Source organism: Oncorhynchus keta, chromosome 11, assembly GCF_023373465.1.
Source record: "Oncorhynchus keta strain PuntledgeMale-10-30-2019 chromosome 11, Oket_V2, whole genome shotgun sequence".
Taxonomy (NCBI): Eukaryota; Metazoa; Chordata; class Actinopteri; order Salmoniformes; family Salmonidae; genus Oncorhynchus; species Oncorhynchus keta.
This window is the reverse complement of record NC_068431.1, coordinates 46,933,194-46,947,520: the sequence shown is the minus strand read 5'-3', so window position 1 is coordinate 46,947,520 and position 14,327 is coordinate 46,933,194. Positions and strand designations below refer to the sequence as shown.

At 46.8% G+C, this 14,327-nt stretch overlaps 1 protein-coding gene across 7 annotated transcripts in view; it reads left to right on the top strand.

The window, feature by feature from the left end:
- The window catches only part of LOC118390400 (kelch-like protein 13), a 100,028-nt gene that overhangs the window by 71,842 nt on the left and 13,859 nt on the right, over positions 1-14,327 (top strand). For all 7 annotated transcript variants that reach the window (XM_035780921.2, XM_035780917.2, XM_035780923.2 and 4 more), the window contains 2 exons: positions 8,909-9,105; positions 9,446-10,241. In XM_035780921.2, coding sequence (XP_035636814.1) covers positions 8,909-9,105; positions 9,446-10,241 — 993 coding nt within the window. The remainder of the gene's footprint in view (positions 1-8,908; positions 9,106-9,445; positions 10,242-14,327) is intronic.

Genomic DNA, 14,327 nt, shown 5'->3' with positions numbered 1-14,327 from the left:
ATGGTGTGGATTTACAATCAGAGGTGTACAGCTCTTTATAGAAGCGGGAGAATGTTTGATTATTTTGGGTTCTGATTGTAATTCCTGTTTCATATTCAATAGCCGCTATGTCAGCTAATTGAACATTACTGGATATCTTGATGGCCAATAAACAACTGGGACAATTACTATGGAAGTAATGGTTGAGTCTAATTTGATGGATGGCAAACTCTGCTCTCTGTCTTATCAATAACTTAAGTTCTGTCTTGACTTTGGAAAGAGTAATAGCTACCTGGTCTGAAGAGTGTTTGTTCAGAATGCAGTTAACGTTTCCAATTCAGATATCTTCTTTAATTGTGATTTATTCAACTCGGATGCACATTTTTTTTTAACCTTTATTTAACTAGGCAAGTCAGATCAGAACAAATTCTTATTTACAATGATTGGCTACAACGGCCAAACCCTAACCTGGACCACACTGGGCCGATTGTGCGCCGTCCTATGGGACTCCCAATAATGGACAGTTGTGATACAGCCTGGAATAGAACCAGGGTCTGTAGGGACACCTCTAGCACTGAGATGCAGTGCCTTAGACCACTGCGCCACTCGGGAGCAAATGCAGTTGCATTATTTTCAATAAAACCTTTGGTGGCATCCCATAAAATCCGGGGGTCCTCAACATTTTTATTGACTTATGAATTCATTGATTTCAATTTCAAATGATCACAGAATGTAGGATATTGTAGTAATGAAATGTTAAAACACCATGTTGTTGCTCTTTTAGGAAATTCTGACATTTGAAGTGGTCAGCCATTTTCTTGATTAAAGAAAATAGAGGTGTCGGAAATCGATTTGTGAAATGATATATGCCTGTTTAAGTAGAAGGTGTACTCTTTTAGGATTATGTGCTCGCCAGGCATCAATGAGATTATAATGGATTGTAGTTGGTCTTATTAGTTTTGTCCTACATGTCCAAAACTGTTACAATTAGGTGAAATCAAATGTTTGTTTTTTTACCAAGTTGCACTTCTCAAAAGGCACCGAATTGGTGGAATGACCCAGATTTGTTTAGAGGGAAGTGAGGTCACTGTTTAAGCCGGTAATAATATTCTGCTGCAGATGCTGAGCAAAGGCTTTTCACTGCGACCCACAGCCCTCTCTGGTTAAATTATACAACAGTCGCCAGGCTTTGGTGAATACATTTCCTTTACATGCAGCCATAATGGTAGGTATGTGAAAGCTCAGTGGAATGGTTCCTGTTGATTCTGTTATGGAATGCTATTACGTTTTTATCTGACTGGTGCCTTTATCTTAAGGACGTAAACAATTCACCGATACACATCGTTCCCCGATTCAAATGTTGAAGACACGACTGCATCGGTCCGCGGACCCCAAACTGATCTAAATGTAGCATGCAACAGTCAGAAAATGTATTCAAACGTTACGAATCGATCCATGATCCACATTTTATTTCTACTCATGTTGCTTTCTTTCTACCTTCTGAAAATACCTCCTCTATTGTGACAACTGATGTGTCCTCTTCTTTAGTGTCAAAATAAGTATGTAACTATTTTGACAGTCACTGATTCACAAGTAATTTTGCATTCCCGAACAACCCTATATCAGTGGTGGTTAAGGGCGCTGTACTGCAGCGCCAGCTGTGCCATCAGAGACTCTGGGTTCGCGCCCAGGCTCTGTCGTAACCAGCTGCGACTGGGAGGTCCGTGGGGCGACGCACAATTGGCCTAGCATCGTCCGGGTTAGGGAGGGTTTGGCCAGTAGGGATATCCTTGTCTCATCGCTCACCAGCGACTCCTGTGGCAGGCCGGGCGCAGTGCGCGCTAACCAAGGTTGCCAGGTGCACGGTGTTTCCTCCGACACATTGGTGCGGCTGGCTTCCAGGTTGGATGTGCGCTGTGTTAAGAAGCAGTGCGGCTTGGTTGGGTTGTGTATCGGAGGACGCATGACTTTCAACCTTAAGTCTCTCCCGAGCCCGTAGGGTAGTTGTAGCGATGAGACAAGATAGTACCTACTAAAACAATTGGATACCATGAAATTGGGGAGAAAAAGGGGTAAAATAAAGAATAACATTTTTTTAAATGCGCACTGTGGCCAGCTTGACGCGTTGTTCCTGATTTTGCACATCTGTGCGGCACCTTTAGCATGCTAAAATGCCTTGCATGATACTGGGCTTTTAAAGTTGATGTAATTTGTTAGGTTATTGTTATCTACGGTGCCTTCAAAAAGTATTAATACCCCTTGACTTATTCCACATTTTAATGCGTTACAGCCTGAATTCAGAAATAATTAAATTGACACAATACCCACTAATGACAATGAAAACATGTTTTTAGAAATGTCTGCATATGTGTTGAAAATTACACGGACATAATCAATTTACATAAGTACTCACACCCTTGAGTTCAATACATGCTAGAATCACCTTTGGCAGTGATTGTACCTGTGAGTCTTTTTGAGTAAGTCTCTAAGAGCTTTCCACACCTGTATTGTTTAACATGGATTGTTTTCAAAATTCTTCAAGCTGTCAAATTGGTTCTTAGTCATTGCTTGACAACAATTTTCAGGTCTTGCCACAGATTTTCATTACATTTACATTACATTTAAGTCATTTAGCAGACGCTCTTATCCAGAGCGACTTACAAATTGGTGCATTCACCTTATGACATCCAGTGGAACAGCCACTTTACAATAGTGCATCTAAATCTTTTAGGGGGGGGGGGGTGAGAAGGATTACTTTATCCTATCCTAGGTATTCCTTAAAGAGGTGGGGTTTCAGGTGTCTCCGGAAGGTGGTGATTGACTCCGCTGTCCTGGCGTCGTGAAGGAGTGTGTTCCACCATTGGGGAGCCAGAGCAGCGAACAGTTTTGACTGGGCTGAGCGGGAACTGTACTTCCTCAGTGGTAGGGAGGCGAGCAGGCCAGAGGTGGATGAACGCAGTGCCCTTGTTTGGGTGTAGGGCCTGATCAGAGCCTGGAGGTACTGAGGTGCCGTTCCCCTCACAGCTCCGTAGGCAAGCACCATGGTCTTGTAGCGGATGCGAGCTTCAACTGGAAGCCAGTGGAGAGAGCGGAGGAGCGGGGTGACGTGAGAGAACTTGGGAAGGTTGAACACCAGACGGGCTGCGGCGTTCTGGATGAGTTGTAGGGGTTTAATGGCACAGGCAGGGAGCCCAGCCAACAGCGAGTTGCAGTAATCCAGACGGGAGATGACAAGTGCCTGGATTAGGACCTGCGCCGCTTCCTGTGTGAGGCAGGGTCGTACTCTGCGGATGTTGTAGAGCATGAACCTACAGGAACGGGCCACCGCCTTGATGTTAGTTGAGAACGACAGGGTGTTGTCCAGGATCACGCCAAGGTTCTTAGCGCTCTGGGAGGAGGACACAATGGAGTTGTCAACCGTGATGGCGAGATCATGGAACGGGCAGTCCTTCCCCGGGAGGAAGAGCAGCTCCGTCTTGCCGAGGTTCAGCTTGAGGTGGTGATCCGTCATCCACACTGATATGTCTGCCAGACATGCAGAGATGCGATTCGCCACCTGGTCATCAGAAGGGGGAAAGGAGAAGATTAATTGTGTGTCGCCTGCATAGCAATGATAGGAGAGACCATGTGAGGTTATGACAGAGCCAAGTGACTTGGTGTATAGCGAGAATAGGAGAGGGCCTAGAACAGAGCCCTGGGGGACACCAGTGGTGAGAGCGCGTGGTGAGGAGACAGATTCTCGCCACGCCACCTGGTAGGAGCGACCTGTCAGGTAGGATGCAATCCAAGCGTGGGCCGCGCCGGAGATGCCCAACTCGGAGAGGGTGGAGAGGAGGATCTGATGGTTCACAGTATCGAATACAGCCGATAGGTCTAGAAGGATGAGAGCAGAGGAGAGAGAGTTAGCTTTAGCAGTGCGGAGCGCCTCCGTGATACAGAGAAGAGCAGTCTCAGTTGAATGACTAGTCTTGAAACCTGACTGATTTGGATCAAGAAGGTCATTCTGAGAGAGATAGCGGGAGAGCTGGCCAAGGACGGCACATTCAAGAGTTTTGGAGAGAAAAGAAAGAAGGGATACTGGTCTGTAGTTGTTGACATCGGAGGGATCGAGTGTAGGTTTTTTCAGAAGGGGTGCAACTCTCGCTCTCTTGAAGACGGAAGGGACGTAGCCAGCGGTCAGCGATGAGTTGATGAGCGAGGTGAGGTAAGGGAGAAGGTCTCCGGAAATGGTCTGGAGAAGAGAGGAGGGGATAGGGTCGAGCGGGCAGGTTGTTGGGCGGCCGGCCGTCACAAGACGCGAGATTTCATCTGGAGAGAGAGGGGAGAAAGAGGTCAGAGCACAGGGTAGGGCAGTGTGAGCAGAACCAGCGGTGTCGTTTGACTTAGCAAACGAGGATCGGATGTCGTCGACCTTCTTTTCAAAATGGTTGACGAAGTCATCTGCAGAGAGGGAGGAGGGGGGGGAGGGGGAGGAGGATTCAGGAGGGAGGAGAAGGTGGCAAAGAGCTTCCTAGGGTTAGAGGCAGATGCTTGGAATTTAGAGTGGTAGAAAGTGGCTTTAGCAGCAGAGACAGAGGAGGAAAATGTAGAGAGGAGGGAGCGAAAGGATGCCAGGTCCGCAGGGAGGCGAGTTTTCCTCCATTTCCGCTCGGCTGCCCGGAGCCCTGTTCTGTGAGCTCGCAATGAGTCGTCGAGCCACGGAGCGGGAGGGGAGGACCGAGCCGGCCTGGAAGATAGGGGACATAGAGAGTCAAAGGATGCAGAAAGGGAGGAGAGGAGGGTTGAGGAGGCAGAATCAGGAGATAGGTTGGAGAAGGTTTGAGCAGAGGGAAGAGATGATAGGATGGAAGAGGAGAGAGTAGCGGGGGAGAGAGAGCGAAGGTTGGGACGGCGCGATACCATCCGAGTAGGGGCAGTGTGGGAAGTGTTGGATGAGAGCGAGAGGGAAAAGGATACAAGGTAGTGGTCGGAGACTTGGAGGGAGTTGCAATGAGGTTAGTGGAAGAACAGCATCTAGTAAAGATGAGGTCGAGCGTATTGCCTGCCTTGTGAGTAGGGGGGTGAGAGGGTGAGGTCAAAAGAGGAAAGGAGTGGAAAGAAGGAGGCAGAGAGGAATGAGTCAAAGGTAGACGTGGGGAGGTTAAAGTCACCCAGAACTGTGAGAGGTGAGCCGTCCTCAGGAAAGGAGCTTATCAAGACATCAAGCTCATTGATGAACTCTCCGAGGGGACCTGGAGGGCGATAAATGATAAGGATGTTAAGCTTGAAAGGGCTGGTAACTGTGACAGCATGAAATTCAAAGGAGGCGATAGACAGATGGGTAAGGGGAGAAAGAGAGAATGACCACTTGGGAGAGATGAGGATCCCGGTGCCACCACCCCGCTGACCAGAAGCTCTCGGGGTGTGCGAGAACACGTGGGCGGACGAAGAGAGAGCAGTAGGAGTAGCAGTGTTATCTGTGGTGATCCATGTTTCCGTCAGTGCCAAGAAGTCGAGGGACTGGAGGGAGGCATAGGCTGAGATGAACTCTGCCTTGTTGGCCGCAGATCGGCAGTTCCAGAGGCTACCGGAGACCTGGAACTCCACGTGGGTCGTGCGCGCTGGGACCACCAGATTAGGGTGACCGCGGCCACGCGGTGTGGAGCGTTTGTATGGTCTGTGCAGAGAGGAGATAACAGGGATAGACAGACACATAGTTGACAGGCTACAGAAGAGGCTTCGCTAATGCAAGGAGATTGGAATGACAAGTGGACTACACGTCTCGAATGTTCAGAAAGTTAAGCTTACGTAGCAAGAATCTTATTGACTAAAATGATTAAAATGATACAGTACTGCTGAAGTAGGCTAGCTGGCAGTGGCTGCGTTGTTGACTTTGTAGGCTAGCTGGCAGTGGCTGCGTTGTTGACACTACACTAATCAAGTCGTTCCGTTGAGTGTAATAGTTTCTACAGTGCTGCTATTCGGGGGCTAGCTGGCTAGCTAGCAGTGTTGATTACATTACGTTGCGTTAAAAGAACGACAATAGCTGGCTAGCTAACCTAGAAAATCGCTCTAGACTACACAATTATCTTTGATACACAGACGGCTATGTAGCGAGCTATGTAGCTAGCTACGATCAAACAAATCAAACCGTTGTGCTGTAATGAAATGAAAATGTGATACTACCTGTGGAGCGAAGCGGAATGCGACCGGGTTGTTGAGTGCGGAAGTTCTATTCAGTAGACGTTGGCTAGCTGTTGACTAGCTAGCAGTGTCTCCTACGTTAAGGACGACAAATAGCTGGCGAGCTAACCTCGGTAAATTAAGATAATCACTCTAAGACTACACGCTCTAAACTACACAATTATCTTGGATACGAAGACAGCAAAGACAACTATGTAGCTAGCTAACACTACACTAATCAAGTCGTTCAGTTGAGTGTAATAGTTTCTACAGTGCTGCTATTGGGTAGACGGTGGACGTTTGCTAGCTGGCTAGCTGCTGGGCAGATAGCAGTGTAGACTACGTTAGGACGACGAAATACGAAGTTGCAATAGAAGTGCTGACTGTTTCACTTTGTTGTCCTCTTTCTTTTCCTTTTTCTTCCGTCCTTTTGTCCTTATTTTGTCTTCCTTTCTTCTGTTAACTAGATATTTTTTGTTGTTATTCTTTGTAGATTTTATTTTATAGATTTTTGTTATTTTCAAGTAGATTAAAGTCAAAATGGTGACTTGGTCACTCAGAAACATTCAGTCTTCTTGGTATGCAACTCCAGTGTAGATTCGACCTTGTGTTTTAGGTTACTGTCCTGCTGAAAGATGAATTCTCCCAGTGTCTGGTGGAAAGCAGACTGAATCAGGTTTTCCTCTAGGATTTGTCCTGTGCTTAGCTCCATTCAGTTTTTTTTTAATCCTGAAAAACTCCCCAGTCCTTAACGATTACAAGCATACCCATAACATGATGCAGCCACCACTATGCTTGAAAATATGGAGACTGGTACTCAGTAATGTGATGTATTGGATTTGCCCCAAACATTACACTTTGTATTCAGGACAAAAAGTGAATTGCTTTGCCACAATTTTTTGCAGTATAATATTAGTGCCTTGATGCAAACAGGATGCATTTTTATTCTGTACAGGCTTCCTTCTTTTCACATTGTTAATTAGGTTAGTATTGTGGAGTACCTACAATGTTGTTGATCCATCCTCAGTTTTTGCCTAGCACAGCCATTAAACTGTTTCAAAGTGAAAAGAAGGAAGCCTGTACAGAATAAAAATGCATCCTGTTAGCAACTAGGTAAATCCAATACAACACATGACTGAGTACCAGTCTCCATATTTTCAAGCGTAGTGGTGGCTGCATCATGTTATGGATATGCTTTTAATCGTTAAGGACATGATGAAATCCCTGAGCAGTTTTCTTCCTCTCCAGCAACTGAATTAGGAAGGACGCCTGTATCTTTGTAGTGACTGGGTGTATTGATACACCATCCAAAGTGTAATTAATAACTTCACCATGCTCAAAGGGATATACAATGTCTGGTTTTTTTTTTGTTTTTTTTACCCATCTACCAATATGTGCCCTTTGTGAGGGTTGTTTTTAAAATCCACTGATGCATCTTAGAAAGATAATTGTATGTGTGAGGTACAGAGATGAGGTAGTCATTCAAAAATCATGTTAACCTCTCTGGGATATGTGGGACAGTAGCGTACCACCTCGCCAACAGCCAGTGAAATTGCAGGGCGCCAAATTCAAAACAACAGAAATCACATAATTAAAAATCCTCAAACATACAAGTATGTTACACCATTTTAAAGATAAACTTGTTGTAAATCCAGTCACAGTGTCCGATTTCAAAAAGGCTTTACGACGAAAGCACACTAAACGATTGTTAGGTCAGCACCTAGTCACAGAAAAACCGCCATTTTCCAGCCAAAGAGAGGAGTCACAAAATCAGAAATAGAGATAAAATGAATCACTAACCTTTGATGATCTTCATCAGATGACACTCATAGGACTTCATGTTAAACAATACATGTATGTTTACAAAAATCTTTTACATTAGCTCGTTATGTTCAGTAGTTCCAAAACATCCGGTGATTTTGCAGAGAGCCACATCAGTTTACAGAAATACTCATAATAAACATTGCTAAAAGATACAAGTGTTATGCATGGAATTTTAGATCCACTTCTCCTTAATGCAACCGCTGTGTCAGATTTCAAAAAAGCAAACCATGCAATAATCTGAGTACGGCACTCAGACACAAAAACAAGCCATGCAGATACCCCCATGTCGTGGAGTCAACAGAAGTCAGAAATAGCATTATACATATTCCCTTACCTTTGATGATCTTCATCAGAATGCACTTCCAGGAATCCCAGTTCCACAATAAATGTTTGTATTGTTCGATAAAGTCCATAATTTATGTCCAAATACCTCATTTTTGTTTGCGCGTTTAGTACCTAAATTCATGAGGCGCGGGCAAGTCCAGGTGAAAGTTCAGACGAAAAGTCATATTAAAGGCACTGTAAAAATTGTGCTTTACTTAAAAGTAAGCTACTGGAGACAACTGTCATTTGAATTGTAGGCACCCCAATCTGATAGCGGTAGTGGGGTGGTAGATGCTTAGCCTCCCTTACGGCTCAGATCAGGTGCCTACATAGTATACACCATAGACATACATCATTTAAACACACACACAGAGAAATCAGCTCAGACACATCCAGCTCAGAGAGGCCCAGCTCATGAACTCGAATTTAGAATGGGAAAATGAATGTGTTTCTGCAACAAATCGAATCGCACATAATAATTTCTCAACTATAACGTATCGTTCTTGCATCGTATCGGAGCCCATGTATCTAGATACATATCAAATAATCTTGAAAGGGATAGATGCACATCCCTACTTTATGTAATATGTTTAGTCTTTTCTCTCTCCTCATCATGCAGGTGGAATGAAGGAACAGGATTTAATGTGCATCAAACTTCATGGTGTCAACCGTATAGGCCTGAAGAAGATCATAGACTTCATCTACACGGCCAAGCTGTCTCTCAACATGGAGAACCTGCAGGACACACTGGAGGCAGCCAGCTTCCTCCAGATCCTACCTGTGCTCGACTTCTGCAAGGTCTTTCTCATATCTGGGGTAAGGAGCCTAACACAGCCTGCTCATACAGCCTGCTCAGCCCCCCCGCTTACTTTAATGTCTACATTTGGACTTGATCTGGGATAAAAACACTGGGGCCATACTTGTCAACTTTTGCTTAGACCTGAGGTTTATTATACCTGGTCTAAAATGGCGTGTTCACCTACAAAAGGTTTTAGATGCATTTTTATAATCCGCTACTTTGTCACATTTGCCCTATTTCGCTTGTGGGGACCTGCAGTGGAGCTTTTTTCCATTTTAAACCACGGGTCTAAGCAAAAGTTGGTGTGTGATTTCGAGTGGTTGCTTCTCACTGCTTTCCCTTTCTCCTTGGCTGCAGGTGTCCCTGGATAACTGTGTGGAGGTGGGGCGCATCGCTAACGCATACAACCTCACGGAGGTAGACAAATACGTTAACAACTTCATCCTCAAGAACTTCCCCTCGCTGCTGGGTACGGGGGACTTTGTCAAGCTGCCCTTTGAGCGGCTGGCCTTCGTTCTGTCCAGTAACAGTCTGAAGCACTGCAGCGAGCTGGACCTGTTCAAGGCTGCATGCCGCTGGCTCCGCTATGAGGACGGACGCATGGACCACGCCCCCAAGCTCATGAAGAACATCCGCTTCCCCCTCATGAACCCCCAGGAGCTCATCAACCACGTGCAAACGGTGGACTTTATGCGCACCGACAACACCTGCGTCAACCTCCTTTTGGAGGCCAGTAACTACCAGATGATGCCCTACATGCAGCCAGTCATGCAGTCAGAGAGAACGGCCATCCGCTCAGACAGCGGCCACCTGGTCACCCTGGGCGGCGTCCTGCGCCAGCAGCTGGTGGTCAGTAAGGAGCTGCGCCTGTTTGACGAGAAGGCCCACGAGTGGAAGGCGCTGGCGCCAATGGACGCACCGCGCTACCAGCACGGCATCGCCGTCATCGGAAACTTCCTCTACGTGGTGGGGGGCCAGAGCAACTACGACACCAAAGGCAAGACGGCGGTGGACACAGTGTTCCGGTACGATCCGCGCTACAATAAGTGGATGCAGGTAGCGTGCCTTAACGAGAAACGCACCTTCTTCCACCTCAGCGCTCTCAAAGGACACCTCTACGCCGTGGGCGGCCGCAACGCTGCGGGGGAGCTGGGTGAGTTGAAATGATTACGCACAGCTTATTACTCTGCTTTTAGTCCTGCTCTAATGCTGCAACATACTTTTAGCCATGTAGTGTGTGGACACCTGCTCGTCGAACATCTCATTCCAAAATCATGGGTATTAATATGGAAGTGGTCCCCTCTTTGCTGCTGTAACAGCCTCCACTCTTCTGGGAAGGCTTTCCACTAGACATTGGAACATTGCTGCTGGGACTTGCTTCCATTTCAGCCAAAAGAGTGTTAGTGAGGTTGGGCATTGATGTTGGGCGATTGATGCCTGGCTCACAGTTGGGGTTCCAATTCATCCCAAAGGTGTTTGAGGGAGTTGAGGTCAAGACTTTGTGCAGGCCAGTCAAGTTCTTCCTCGCTGATCTTGCTTCCTCGCGGACCTTGCTTTGTGCATGCTGGGCATTGTCATGCTGAAACAGGAAAGAGCCTTTCCCAAACTGTTGCCACAAAGATGGAAGCAGAGAATCATTTAGAATGTCATTGTATGCTGTAGCGTTAAGATTTCCCTTCCCTGGAATGAAGGGGCCTCGTCCAAACAATGAAAAACAGCCCCAGACAATTATTCATCCTCCACTAAATTGTACAGTTGGCACTATGCATTTGGGGAGGTTGTGTTCTCCTGGCCAGTGGCGACATGGGCAGCTGCTCAGGTCGGCATCTTGCCGAGGGCGGCACGCCTGCACCAAAAAATTGTGATATTTGCGCGATCGGTTTTCTATCGCTCATTTGCACGTCACGTCATGATATCATGTCACCGTGTGGGACTGTGGGTCAATTAACCTTGTCAGAGTGGGCGCCCTGATTCTAGTTTGTGAACTTGGCAGGCTACTGCCTGGGTAGGTCTCCCACTCAGAAGTACGAGATGGGGAGGGAGGCGGGGGTAGGTTGACCTCAGGTCGCCTCACTGGAAGCCCGAGGTAGGGTAGCGTTGGGGGAATCTATCAAATACCGCACCTCTAACTTTGTACAGTACTAATGCAATTAGTAAAATCAGTCACACTACGAAATGCTACCAAGTAAACCACAGTTAATTTGTAATAATGTAATACTGTGAATATATCAAAAATATCAGCAAAAAAAGAAATGTCCTCTCACTGTCAACTGCGTTTATTTTCAGCAAACTTAACATGATGTATGAACATAACAAGATTCAACAACTGAGACATAAACTGAACAAGTACCACAGACATGTGACTAACAGAAGTGGAATAATGTGTCCCTGAACAAAGTGTGGGTCAAAATCAAAAGTAACAGTCAGTATCTGGTGTGGCCACCAGCTGCATTAAGTACTGCAGTGCATCTCCTCTTCGTGGACTGGACCAGATTTGCCAGTTCTTGCTGTGAGATGTTACCCCACTCTTCCACCAAGGCACCTGCAAGTTCCCAGACATTTCTGTGGGGAATGGCCCAAGCCCTCACCCTCAGATCCAACAGGTCCCAGATGTACTCAAGTGGATTGAGATCCAGGCTCTTTGCTGGCCATGGCAGAATACTGACATTCCTGATTGCAGGAAATCACGCACAGAATGAGTTGCATGGCTGGTGGCATTGTCATGCTGGAGGGTCATGTCAGGATGAGCCTGCAGGAAGGGTACCACATGAGGGAGGAGGATGTCTTCCCTGTAACGCACAGCGTTGAGATTTCCTGCAATGACAACAAGCTCTGTCCGATGATGCTGTGACACACCTCCCCAGACCATGACGGACCCTCCACCTCCAAATCGATCGTGCTCCAGAGTACAGGCCTCAGTGTAACGCTCATTCCTTCAATAAATGCGAATCCGACCATCATCCATGGTGAGACAAAACCGCGACTCGTCAGTGAAGAGCACTTTTTTCCTGTCCTGTCTGGTCCAGCGACGGTGGGTTTGTGCCCATAGGCAACGTTGTTGCCTGTGATGTCTGGTGAGGACCTGCCTTACAACAGGCCTACAAGCCCTCAGCCCAGCCTCTCGCAGCCTATTGCAGACAGTCTGAGCACTGATGGACGGATTGTGCGTTCCTGGTGTAACTCGGACCGTTGTTGTTGCCATCCTGTACCTGTCCCGCAGGTGTGATGTTTGGATGTACCGATCCTGTGCAGGTGTTGTTACCCGTGGTCTGCCACTGCAAGGACGATCAGCTGTCCATCCTGTCTCCCTGTAGCGCTGTCTTAGGTGTCTCACAGTACGGACATTGCAATTTATTGCCCTGGCCACATCTGCCTCCTTGCAGCATGCCAAAGGCACGTTCACACAGATGAGCAGGGACCCTGGGAATCTTTCTTTTGGTGTTTTTCAGAGTCAGTAGAAAGGCCTCTTTAGTGTCCTAAGTTTTCATAACTGTGACCTTAATTGCCTACCGTCTGTAAGCTGTTAGTGTCTTAATGACCGTTCCACAGGTGCATGTTCATTAATTGTTTATGGTTCATAGAACAAGCATGGGAAACAGTGTTTAAACCCTTTACAATGAATCTGTGATGTTATTTGGATTGTTACGAATTATCTTTGAAAGACATGGTCCTGAAAAAGGTATGTTAACTTTTTGCTGAGTTTATTTTGATATTTAAATAGTTTTTTGTGTTATGAATGTTTATTTGTGTTCCAAATGTCTGAATAAAAAATGACAGTGCGGAATGGTGCTTTTGGGGGGGCCCAGGGATCCACACAAGCTAGAACCACCACTGCTCCTGGCATCCACTGAACTCAGATTTGTCTGTCGGATTGCCAGATGGTGAAGCGTGATTCATCACTACAGAGAAGGCGTTTCCACTGCTCCAGAGTCCAATGGCGGCGAGCTTTACACCACTCCAGCCAACACTTGGCATTCCGCATTGTGATCTTAGACTTGTGTGTGGCTGCTCAGCCATATAAATCCATTTCATGAAGCTCCAAGTAATAGTTCTTGTGCTGACGTTGCTTCCAGAGGCAGTTTGGAACTCGATAGTGAGGTTGCAACCGAGGTCATACAATTTTTACACATTGCACGCTTTAGCACTCGGCGGTCCCGTTCTGTGAGCTTGTGTGGCCTTACCTGAGCCATTGTTGCTCCTAGATGTTTCCACTTCACAATAACATCACTTACAGATGACTGGGGCAGCTCTAGCAGGGCAGAAATTTGACAAACTGACTTGTTGGAAAGGCGGCATCCTATGACGGTGCCACGTTGAAAGTCACTGAGCTCTTCAGTAAGCCCATTCTACTGCCAATTTTTGTCTATGGAGATTGCATGGCTGTGTGCTCAATTTTATACACCTGTCAGCAACGGTTGTGGCTGAAACAGCCAACTCCACATACTTCTGTATAGGTGTCTGGGTATGTCCGGAAAGGACATTTCATGGGAAATGGTCATAGGCAAGCACAAGGTGCACACTGTAACAATGTAGCATTGTATCAGCATAGATGCCAACCAATTCACAGCAAAATGGTGTAGCACAGGTGCACATGTGGCATGGCTGTGTGATTGTGATTATAGCCCTGGACCGGAGTGTAGTATGAGATGAGGGAGGACTAGCTGCAGCCAGACCCTGTGAACAGCAGCAGCAGAAGCAACAACAGGAAGAGGAGAGGAGAAAGGGGAGGTAGTCAGAGCCAGGGAGACAGGCAAGTGGAATGTTTGTAAGTAGCATTCCAGAACACTGAGCTGATGTCAGTGCCCAGCCCAGCACCTAGTCAGCACCTAATTGCAGAGTGCAGACCACAGAGTGGTGCCACCCTCTAATTGTAGAGTCCATGGGACAGGCTGGCCAGGTCATGCTATCCTCTCTTCTCCTCTGGGCTCTGGTCTGTAATTACCACAGTGGGCGTGGCTTCTCATGGCCCACCTGTGTGTGTGTGTGTGTGTGTGTGTGTGTGTGTGTGTGTGTGTGTGTGTGTGTGTGTGTGTGTGTGTGTGTGTGTGTGTGTGTACTAGTTCACTCTGAACGGGTAGAATGGATATTCACTCAACTCACCCATGGTGCATTTCCTTGAGGATTTACACCAGTGCTTTACCGAAAGTCTTCAGAGTTTAGTGTTTCCACCTCCACGGCCTGTGCCATAGCCTCAGTGGACCTGCTCTGACTTGGCGTCAAAGTAAGACCGCTGGGGCTT